The sequence below is a fragment of the Gracilinanus agilis genome, chromosome 2, assembly GCF_016433145.1.
Source record: "Gracilinanus agilis isolate LMUSP501 chromosome 2, AgileGrace, whole genome shotgun sequence".
Classification (NCBI taxonomy): domain Eukaryota; kingdom Metazoa; phylum Chordata; class Mammalia; order Didelphimorphia; family Didelphidae; genus Gracilinanus; species Gracilinanus agilis.
The window spans coordinates 471267935-471280167 of NC_058131.1; the positions used below are offsets into that span (position 1 = coordinate 471267935).

At 35.8% G+C, this 12233-nt stretch overlaps 1 protein-coding gene across 7 annotated transcripts in view; it reads left to right on the top strand.

Annotated features, from left to right (window-relative positions):
- The first annotated feature begins 4126 nt into the window (after nucleotides 1-4126).
- Nucleotides 4127-12233, top strand: part of CCDC198 (coiled-coil domain containing 198) — a 50875-nt gene continuing 42768 nt past the window's right edge. For 5 of the 7 annotated variants that reach the window (XM_044662038.1, XM_044662040.1, XM_044662039.1 and 2 more), the window contains exons 1-2: nucleotides 4127-4451; nucleotides 9527-9618. In XM_044662038.1, coding sequence (XP_044517973.1) covers nucleotides 4199-4451; nucleotides 9527-9618 — 345 coding nt within the window. In that variant the 5' untranslated portion in view covers nucleotides 4127-4198. The remainder of the gene's footprint in view (nucleotides 4452-9526; nucleotides 9619-12233) is intronic. The other 2 variants (XM_044662041.1, XM_044662042.1) reach the window with 1 other exon arrangement.

Genomic DNA, 12233 nt, shown 5'->3' on the forward strand with positions numbered 1-12233 from the left:
TCATATGTCCTTGATTCTCGGGAAAGGTGTAATTATCATAATTGTAGTCTGAATGTTAATTCAAACCAAATCTAGAGCCTTAGATCTCTCAGGATAAATTCGTTGCTGGACAAAGACATATTTTTGACTCAATTAAAGATACATTTGCTGATAATTTAAAATGGGTTACCAAAGAAATTAATGAATTTCTTGAGATCTTTAAGTAGCTTTCTTATGACTATGTTCAGTTGATGAACATTTATGGGATAGTATAGAGTGAGTTTCTGTTTACTTAATTTACAACTCTGGTGAATCTAAGAACTTTCTTGATAGCTGAGTCAAAGTAATCCTCCTTTGTATTTCTCTTTAATGATAATGATAAAAGCTAGAATTTATATAATACCTTAATATTTGTGAAGCAATTGACATGTTATCTCATTTAATCCTTGAGATCACTGTGAAGAAGGTGCGATTATTACCCCTATTTTATAGATGAAGAAGGGAGGAAGGAAAGAAGGAAAAGAGCAGGGATTCTTTTTAAAAATGTATTTGTATCCCTAGCACTTAGTACAATTGCTTGGCAATTAGTAAGTGCTTGATAAATTCTTGTTGACTTGATTTGAGGCTAAAAAGGTTAAGTGGTTTGCCCAGGGTAACAAGGGTAGAAAGTGCCAAAGGCATGATTTGAACTTATTTTTCTGACTCCAGCTCCTGCATGCTGTACATTGTATTACTATGCTGTGGTGATTTTTATATGGTAAGGTTTTTAATGTGGCAAGATTTATTCAAGGAAGTTCCTTCATTAGCCTGTAGGGTGATAACTTTTGTGAGGGACTTTGATTATATCTTCTTATGAAGAACATAGATCCTAAAGGATATGTGTCATTGAACATGACCACACTCAGAATGAATTGCTTGACTTATGCCAGTGGAAGTTTGGACTTTTGTGGGGACAACTTAATACATTATTCTGAGCTCATAAAAAAAGATCCATAATGAGAAACTTAGCCTTTATTCTTTTTCCACCTTTCTTCCAAAAAAATCTGAAAGCATAGCAGAAATGTATATGGAGAAAGTGGAGGCAAGTAGGGCATGAGAAGTAAGGGAAGGAGAATCATTGGAGCAAAATCATGTGGCCTAAATCAGGAATTGCTGAACCTGAAATTCCTGGCACCACTTTGCCTTTCTTTTTCTATAATCAAAGAACAAAGACCAGAAGCTTGCCTGAACAGATACTTTTCCAGCAAAAAAAAAAATGGCAAGAGAGGGTACAATGGAGTAGAGTATTGGAAGTTTCTTGGAGGTGCAGTAGCAGAGGCAAGTATGATCTTACAAATGTCACTGTTAACAGGATTTTCTAGGCCACAGCTTTACTGTTACTACAGCTTTAAGGGTAGCTTTGTGAGTAGTCTCAAGTTCAAGAGTTCATGTATTCAAACCTCTATCTAAAGAATGGGAATCTTTCTGGGCATCACATTTTTTTAGAAAGAGAAGAGAATGGCAAATACGGCTTTTGGTGCCTGGAGAAAGGGACTAAAGTGATGACATAAAAGGAATAATGGATCTGGACTTTATCCTTTGCTACTAGAATTGTTCAGCTGGTAGATCTAATGGGAAGGGTCAGGTCAGTGCTTGTTTGGCAATTCTTTCTAGGGGAGTTCTGATCCTCAGAGAAGCACTATAAGATTTAATATATGAGACTCTTTGGAATAAAGGAGGAATTCACCAGAATATAAAAGTATTGTCTGCTTGAAGACCTTGGCATATTTCCCTTTTGGGGGAGTCCAGACCACAAGATGGCATTATAAATGTGAGCAAAAGGACTTCATTCTTCCTAGTGTAAATAAGATTTGGCAGAAGGGAGGAGCATTATTTGTTGGTAAGAGTGTTTCCTTTTTGACTTGATTCCATGGAGTGCCCTGAATCTGGAGGATTTTAAGTCCCTGGGAAGTAGAACTCACGAGAAGAGGAAAATGGTATTGATTATAAGACATTAGGAATGCTTTATGTGTTTTCTGAAATTGTTCATGTGCTTCTATGAGATCGTTGCATTTTCTGAACTTATAAAATAAAGCTTATCTTGAAATCCACCCCCCAACGTCTCTTACTTTGAGTGATTGCATGAGATCTGGGAACCACATCTATGGAGAAGTGGCACATGAACTGTATTTGGAGATTTTCCCAGAGTAAACTCTGAGAACAACACCAGCCAGAATTATTCAATTTGAGGTGGGAGGAGATCCCAAGATCAGAACCAGTTCACATAAACCCAGAATCAGGGAGTTCAAACCCATGGATTATAGCTACATATTATATCTTCTTACTAGATGCTGTAGGTCTACAGTGAATGGAGCACTGGGTCTAGAGGCATGAAGATCTGAGCTCAAATTTTGACCTCAGACTCTTGCTCTCTGTGTGACCCTGGGCAAGTCATTTAACCCCTTTTTCTTCAGTTTCCTCATATTTAAAATGAGCTGCAGAAGGAAATTACAAACCACTCTGCAAGAAAACCCCAAATAGGAGGCCAACGAGTCAAACACAATTGAACAACACTGGACTGTATGCCCTATGACAGCATGGAGTAAATATCATCTAAATTTTGAATTTTCCCAGTGTCAAATGTAATGCTCTACATAGAGTAGGTATTGAATACATGTTGGTTGAATTGATTTGAAATCAGTACTTGCTATCTTCAACATAGCCCAGTTATATAAATATTTGGGCTTTCTATTTAACGATGCTGTTCAATGATTCACTTTAAAGGGTGATAATACAGATTTCATTCAGCTGCCCTGACTTAGAAATCTCTTAAAGAGATTTCCATTTATAATATCAATTTATTATGCTAAGATTCTTGTCTACCAAGTAGCACTTGTTATACAGTTATATGGATGAATAGATAGAGGAAAGCAATTGCCAAGAGGAAATTAAAGTTTAGGTCATACATCACCTTTGCTTAGCTATCCAAACATATAATTCATATTTCTGCAAAGCCTCTAGTGATTGATTTCCCATTACCAGTCAGTTGCAGAAAGGACTTCAGCTGTATTAGAAATAGTTTAGGGATCCTGTAAACACTGACTATAAACTATATCAACAACATGGTCAATAGATAATAATTAACCCATGCAAGAAACTAAATCTATTTGTAAGTTATATGTAAAAGTTGTAAATCTCATCCCAAATTTCTCCCAGGGACCCATTAGCACAGTAGAAGAGGCTAACTAAGATTTACTCCATCTATATCTCTAGAACAAATGTGCCAGAATCTTCCTTCTAAAAAAAGTAAATGACAACATATGTACAGACAACAAATAAAAACTAGGGTTCCCTGATGCCTATAGGATCAAAGACAAACTTCTGAGGTTGGCAAACAACAATAGGTCCAACTCCCCTTTCCAGCCTTATTTTTACATCACTCTCCTTCATCTACTCTATGTCCCCTCCAAAATGCACTATTATCTGCTCCTACATTCTTTCTGCCTCCATACATCCATTGATAAAGGTCATACCCCCCATTGGAAAGTTCCCCCACTCCAATGCTTCCTATTAAAATCCTTTTTCTTACTTCAAAGCCCAAGTTCAGGTGCTGCCTCACCATAAGACCTTTCTTCATGTCTTCCCTCCCACAAACTGAATGTGTTTTCCCAAAGTTCTCTTGTCCATCTATCTTCTTTTCTCCTGTCTCATTTGGCCTTTAAACCATATTTATTTCTGTATATGTCATATCCACCTGTTAGAATGTAGGCTTCTTGTGGACAGAAGTATGTTTTCCTTCTAAATATCTTCAGTATCTTGAACAGTGTCTTGCACATAGTAGGTCATTACTTGTAGAATTCAAAAACAAATTGAATTTTCTAAGCTTTCCCTCTACTAAGGTTTTTTCTGGTGTTAAGAGATTTGTCTAATAATTAATAGAGGTTTGTGTTCCTTATACTAATCCTTCCAGAGGAAAGCCCAATCAAATCAATGTTTAACAAGGTTCTGATTCAGGAATGACTAGGGAGGAGTTAGTAGGGGAGTAACCATAGAAACCAGCCTTCCAGGAAGTGGCCCAATGGGGTTGTGTGTAATGAGGCAGAACTAGAAAGATGTCTTGAACTAAAATACTACTTTAAAAGCAACTGGAAAGAAAGTACCTTGATAACAGGGCAAGTCAAAAGTCCAAGATTCTCCTCATTTTCATACACACATATTTTATTAATGTTTTAAAAGTAAAATGGGGTCAAAACATTCTAAGGCTTACCCTAGGGTGACCAAGGTGGTCCCTATACAAGATAAATGCCCAGTGTCTTCCCCAGTCAACCACATAGAGGTGGCATTCATTGACAATCTAGAGAAACGAAATTTATATTCATTTGCAAGACTACACGGGCAGAAGAAATCACCGAAGCAGCTGCCTCCACTCCGGGAGACTGAGAATGGAAGATACTCTTCAGGTAAAAATAAAAATAGCATGGCTATTATTCCAGGTAAAGAAAGACTATTAATAAACTAATTTGGTTGTTTTTACATAGAACTGGAATTTTCTGAATACAATTGGGAAAAAAATTATAATGTAATGAAAGATAAAGTTTGCCAATTTATGTCCAGGGGAGTAAAGGAGTTTTTTGGAAAGAGATGCAAGAAAGATTCTTGCAGTTCTGAATGAAGAGTGAGGTGAAATCATTTTGATAAATTTAATTTTACTCTTTCTTAAGTTTTTATACACAGAACATATTACGCTATTAGCACTGTGGATACATATAAAATTCAGCAATAATCATCTGTCAGGGCCTAAGAAAAAATAATTTTTATAATATCTTATATTGCCCATGTAATAGAGTTAAAATGTTTTGAGAAATTGCAAACTACTAATAATTCCAGGGGAAATCAAATGAGTGACTGGGACATTTCTTTCTTTTCTTAATATTTTTCTTGCTATACATCTTCAGGTTAAGAAGAGAAATTCCTCAACTCTGATTATAGTAATTAACCCTAAAGTGACTATAAATTATCTTGGGACATCCTAAGTAACTTTTCTCCTTTGTTTTCTGACAGAGCACTTAAAATATAAATTACATTTTGAGGAAAAGGTTATAGTTGGTTATTTTCAAAATACATTAAAAGCAAGTATTTCCTTTAGTGGCCTTTCAGTTTTTGTTTTCCATTCAAGGTTTATAAGAGAAATGAATGTCTTTAGTGGAGTTATTTAACTAGAAAGAATTATTACATAATTAACATGCATAATGCTACTTATTGGTGTTCAGTCATTTCAGTCATATTTGACTCTAAATGACCTCTCTTTGGAGTTTCCTTGGGAAAGATATTGGAGTGCTTTGCCATTTTTCTTCTCCAGTTCATTTTTCAGGTAAGGAACTAAGGCAAACAGAGTTAAGAAACTTGCCCAGGGTCACACAGCTAGTTAGTGTCTGAGGCCAGATTTGAACTTAAGAAGATGTTATTTCAAGCTTCGCATTCTATCCATTGTAACACCTAGCTGGCCTATGGTACTACTCTGTTCTTGCAATAGACTGGCTTAATTTCTCTTTTGTGCTTGTGTGTACTTGATGTATCTTTCAATTTCCTAATCATTGAATGGGATTTTCTCTTTCAATTTTCACCAACAAAGATGTCATTTATGCCTCAATTCCATCTCTAGAAATTGAAGTTTTTGTTTGTCCCAAGGAAATTATTGCAATTAATGAGGACGGGTGGGCATGCTTTATCAGGCAAGGCTCTAAAATGTTCTTCTGTGTTTAAATGTGAATAATAATAAGTTATTAGTAAGATATAATAATATAGAATGAAAATAACGGAATAAGTAGCATATAGTGATGGAAACTTCATTAACTATTACTCAGGAGAGTTGAGTTCCAAGCATAGCTAAAACACTAACTAATTCTGTGACCATAGGCAAGCCACTAAATCTCTACACATCTCAGGTTGCTCATCTGTAAAATGAAGGTATTAACATGCCCTTAATGCCTCGCCTAGGTATTGGAAAGACAAACTGAGATAGATAATGGGTGCCACTGGCTTAAAGCCCAATTCAGAAATGAGAAATTAATAATAATATTTGAGATCTAACTGGCATCTGGGAATCTTTCACTAAAAATATTATAATTACTGAGTTCCACATAAAGCATCTGTTGTTATGTGAAATATGAATAGATGCAGGCTTTGGAGTTAGGAAGGAGTCAAATCATTCCTCATAGATGCATTAGATATGTGGCCCCAAGGCAAATCATTCGGTCTTTCTTAGTTTTATCCATAAAACAGAGAGAAGAATAACCTCTACTTCACAGGGTCCTTGTGATGATTGAAGGTGATAACACAATGTGTAATAGATGTAAAGTCCTTTGAAAACCTTAATATTTCCTATAAATGTTAAATAGATGGTCATCATCATAATTATGATTATTTTGTACTGTTTAATGCAATGGTATTACTAAATAAACTAAACCTGAGAAACCTGCGTAATTTAAAATTATAGAGACAAATAAGCCTTTACTGTATTAAATCTCTCATCATAAGGAAAAGCACTGGTAATTACTGGTTGTGTGACCCATGGGCAAGGCAGTTTCTCAGTTCCCAGACAACTAGTGCAGAATAATTATAGATTCACAATTGCAGAAGAATTTTCCCTACCTGCAATACCTTATGCCAGTGAAACTATAGATCTGATATCAAAGAAAAGGAACAATAACAAAAAAATTCTTGGAATTTCCATTGAAATGCAAAGCAAGACTGAGGGAGATTGTGGATAAGGTATTTCAAAATCAGAGGTCTATTAAAAAGCCAGGAAATGCACTTAAAAAACAAACAAACAAAAAACAACTCTTACCTTCTCTCTTAGTAACAATTCGAAGGCAGAAACTTTAGCTAGGGCTAGGCAATCAGGGTTAAATGACTTGCCCTGGGTGACACAGATAGGGAGTGCCATTTTTGACCCCAGGTCCTCCAAATAAATGAACTTTTGTTTAAGTTTTCTCATATTATAATCCTTTAGACCACCTTTAAAAATAAGACCAGGAAATGATGTATTGAGGTGCCAAGTTTGCTCATAGAATTTCCTATCTGTTCAGCCAGACTGATTATACTATAACCAGAGGAAAACCTAGGGAAAAGGGAAATTAATTCCTTTCATTGGTGATAGAGTTTATTAGAGATAAAGTTTGTTAAATAGAATATTTCTGTTACTCATTCATTTCCTCTTATGGAATTTATTCAATGGATGTATGATAGAATATATTAAGTTATTGCTGAGGTTTTACTCCTCAAAAGATACACTTTGTTCTGATCTCTGATTTTGGAAAGCAACATCTTTATAGTTCCAGTGCCTAGTATGGTGACATATATAGTAAGCACTTAATAAATATTTGTGGTCTCCACAGTTGGGGCTGTGACTGGACCTTAAGAGCTTTATGACCTCATCCCAAGGAGGTGTATGATCAACCAGTTGGAGGGTGGGAAAATGGGTCACATAATAATTGATTGATTTGGGCTTGTCTCCAACACAGTAACACATCCATATCTATCAACATTCTTTCATTCTGCTTTCTTGGCTGTATGCACTGCTCTGAGTCAAGCACCAAGTTCCCCCAGCACTTAGAAACTTAATCCTGACCCAGAGACCCACAGCCCAAATTGAAATAGTACCAATCTCCTGCCCCCAGAACCATCATCTTTCTCCCCAGATCACTTTGCAGCAGTGGTAGGCATTAGGAGAGTGGTTTCCAATGGCATCAGTTGGCCCCTTTCCCCTCATTTTCATTTTGGGGAGAAGACAGAGAGTTGTATAAGATAAATGGTTTGGATGCATTGTGACATTGGAGATATTATATTATCTTTACCCCCTAAACCCAGCCCTCTTCCAAACCTTGCTACCAATGTTGGTTCTTTCAGTCTCTCAGTATCACAACTTCACTGTTGGCATCTTTGATTTGCCAATTAGTTGTCAAATCTTTTCTTTTATATCTTTTTCTTTTTTACATATTCATATATCTTTTTCTTTTAAAGTTCAATATTTCTTGAATCAAGTTAGGTAGCAGAGTGAATAGAGTACTGGACTTGGAATCAGGAAGATTCATCTTCATGAGTTCAAATCCAGCTTCAGACACTTATTAGCTATGTGACCGGGGCAAGTTGCTTAACCCGGTTTACCTTATTTTCCTCATTTATAAAATGAGCTGGAGAAGGTCATGGCAAACCACTCCAGTATCTTTGCTGACAAAAACCCAAAATGGAGACAGAAAGATGTGGATACAACTGAAATGACTGAACAATAACATATCTTGAACCTGTTTCGTTTTTTTCCACTCATATAGTCATCACCTTCATTCATACCCTCATTTTCTTTTGCCTAGACTCTAACAATAGCTTCCTAATTTATTTCTCTGCCTCAAGAATCCCCTCCCCAATTCATCCTTCAGTCAGCTCACATAATGCAGGTATGACCCTGTGATTCCTCTTCTCAATAAATTCCAATTATTCTCTACTGGCTCCATGATCAATTATTTCATTTTTATCTCATTCTTTTTAAAATTTCTATTTTGTGTTTTATAATGTGTATGTAGATTATATGATGTAAACATAATTCAAATGAAATATTCTTTAAAATATAATATAAATATTATAGCTAAGTTCCCATTAGTTGTGGGACATCTATGTGGCACAGTGGACAAAGTGCCTATCCCCCCCCCCAAGGCAGGAAAACCCGAGTTCAAATCCAGCCTCAGGCACTAACTAGTTATGTGACCCTGGGCAAATCACTTAATCCTGTTTGCCACAGTTTCCTCATCTGTAAAATGATTTGGAGAAGGCAATGGAAAACTATACTACTATCTTTTGCTAAGATGACTTCAAATGGGGTCACAAAGCATTGGACACAAAGAAATGATGGAACAATAACAATAATAACAAAACCAGAGTTGTTATGAGGATCAAATGAGATAATATTTGTAAAGTGGCACATAGTAGACACTTAATAAATGCTTGTTTCCTTCTTTCTGTTTTTCCAATGAAATAACAAACATAGTTTAGAAAAAGAATGTGCAAGACATCTTGCTTAAGATTACATCAAAGAATTTTCAGACCTTGCCATTAAGAAATTATCCCTCTACTGAGTCTAATATTTTATTACTGTGGCCCATAATGGGTTCACAGCATGGCTATTTTTTTTACTTTGTTTTTATCATAGTATTCTATCTCTAGATTAGAAATTTTTAAAAATGTATTTGGAAAGATGTGATAATTTGTTAGCTAGCATTTACATAGCATTTTAAATTTTGCAAAATGTTTTATAAATATCTCACTTGATTGCCATGACCTTGAGAAATAAGTGCTATTAGTGCTTTCATTTTACAAGTGAGAAGATTGAGGCAGATGATGGTTAAATGACTTGTTTAGGATCATTCAACTAGTAAACATCTGAGGTTAAATTTGAACCCAGACCTTCCCAAATCTAGGTCCAATACTCTATCCACTGAGAGTCAAACTATCAATGATCCACATGAACTGACATGAAAATACATGTAACGAATGACATTTTCTTATTTCTCTTCAGATCTTAACATCCCCAGGCCCACGTCTTTTGATATTTCGGTGGAAAAGGGAGAAACAAGTATTATTAAGAAGCATCCACCCCGAAGATTTCAAGTAAGATGAACTTAAAAAAGGATTCATAAAGAATTTCTTGGAGTTAATGGTAACATCCTCCTTCAACTCTAATCATACAAAAGGATAATGTAGTAATGATGGACACTAATTTACAATGGCATAATTAATATATTATAAGAAAAACCCATCTCAGCTAAGTTGTGTAGTGGATAGAGAGCTAGTCTGGGACACCGGAAGATAAGTTCATATTTGACCTCTGATGTTTACTAGCTATGTGACCCTGGGTAGGTCACTTAATTTCTGTCTGCCTCAGTTTTCTCAATTACAAAATTAGGATATGAATAGTATATACACACCAGGGCTATTGTGAGGATTGAATGAGATAATATTTGTACAGCACTCAGTTGCCTAGCACATAGTAGGTATTTAATAAATGCTACTTTCTTTCCTTCCAAGTCAGAAAGCTATCTATAAAACATATCAACTAACTCTATGATGTAGGAAATGAGGACACAAGAAAGACTTGTTACCGAGAGAGAGATTTGTTGAAAGATACATAAAATCAGGTGGATAGCAGCAGCCTCAAGTTCTAGTTCCAATGACCCTGAAAAGGCAGCCACATTCTGCAGGTAGCCCAGTGGGATGTTACAAACTCTGCTGACTTAAGCTCCATGGAGGGCCTTATAACAAAATGCCAATTCCATTTCCTTTTTTGTTCACTCCTCATAAGAGTTTCTGGGAATAAGAAATGTATACAGCAAGTGGAATCTGGGGAAGATTAGTCAAGTCCTGAGAGGTCCCCAAACTAAGTTCTTGCCTTTGTTTAAAACAACAGTGGAGCATATACATGATTTACTAGGTGTTATTTTGCAGCATGTATTGTGAGGCTCAAATGAAATAATGAATGTAAAGTATTTTGCAAACCTAAAATTGCTATATAAATGCCAGCTATTGTCAGAGTTGTTAGCTGGTGCAATGAAAAGAGTGCCATGCCTGAAGTCAAGACTTCCTGAATTCAAAGTTGGACTCAGACACTTACTAGCTGTGTGACTCTAGGTGAGTAATTTAACCCTATTTGCATCAATTTCCTCGTCTTTAAAATAAGCTGGAAAAGGAAATAATAAACTACTCCAGTATTTTTGCTAAGAAAACGCCAAAGGGGTCACAAAGAGTTGGACACAACTGAATGACAATTTTTGATTGAACAAAATAAAATTTAATTTAAAAAAGCTACATATGTACATATACATAAAAGCTTCAATCTCATACAGCAAATGGCCTTCATTATCATTCCCTCTCACACTCTAGTTTTCTATCTCTACTGATTCCTTTCTTATTACCTAAAAACATGTCCAAATCATCTATGTAAAAATTAAGAAATAAACATACTATACCCTACCATTCTGCTAGCTTAGCTCTTCTTCATTGCTCAGCCAAATAAGAACAACAATTATTATTATTTATTACTATTATTAGCCTCCAGTCACCAGTCCTCCAATGTGGTGCTGACTTCATTCCCTTAGCCTTTTACTGCATTCCTGCTTGGCTCAGTGTTTATTGATCAATACAGGGGTGTGCTGGAAAATGTTTAACAGTTGGGCTCTCTGGAAAAAAATGCATTCACACACATTTTAAAGTTTTATCTGTATTATCAATAGTTTATTTAATATGTAAATAAATAAAACAATAAATTAAACCCTAATCATTACAGATTTCTGTGGCATAAATGCTCATGATGAAAATTTAACTATTGGATTAGCCATTAGAACTAGCTGAAGCACAACCTTGAGAGAGAGTGTGTGTGTGTGTGTGCATGTGTGTTATTTTTGTTGTTATTAAGTCATGCCCAACTTTCTGACTCCATTCTTGGTAAAGATAGAGAAGTGGTTTGCCATTTTCTTTTCCAGCTCATTTTACAAATGAGGAAACTGAGGCACAGTTGCCTCAACTCATTATTACTAGTCTTTTGAGAGAGAGAGAGAAAAAGGAAGAATAAGGGAAAGATTTGCTTCCTGAATTTCCAAGTTCCTCTGAGAAGAAATATTTGTCCCTTTCCATTTGTGGACACTAGAATTTCCTTCTTTTATCTCTTCCTCCTTTAACACATCTGTAGCAAGATCTTATGTTAGGAGTTAGGGGATTCCCAAAAAACAAAAAATTAGCCCCTCTCCTTAGTTCCCTTCCGAAATGTCACTAGATTATTTAGCTTCCTTTCAAATGCCTAAGCTAGGTCCCAAAGAGGTCCTGGGATTCTCTGTCTCTCTGTCTCTATCTCTCTTTCTTTCTGTCTCTGTTTCTGCCTCTCTGTCTCTGTCTCTGTCTCTGTCTCTGTCTCTGTCTCTCTCTGTCTCTCTCTCTCTCTCTGTCTGTCTCTCTGTCTCTCTGTCTCTGTCTCTGTCTCTGTCTTTCTCTCTCCCTTCAACTTTTGCTAATAAATAATTATAAAATAATATACAGTCTCTAAGAAAATTTTAATCATAAGTGGGTAGAAAAAAGGCAAGATATTCAAGAGATATAAAGATAGAAACAAGACTTCACAAATGATGGGTATGGGAGATGAGAGAAAGTTGAAAGAGAGAAAGAGGGGGAGGGGGGAAGAAGAAAGAAAAGAAAGAAGGAAGGAAGGAAAGGAAGAAAGAAAGAAAGAAAGAAAG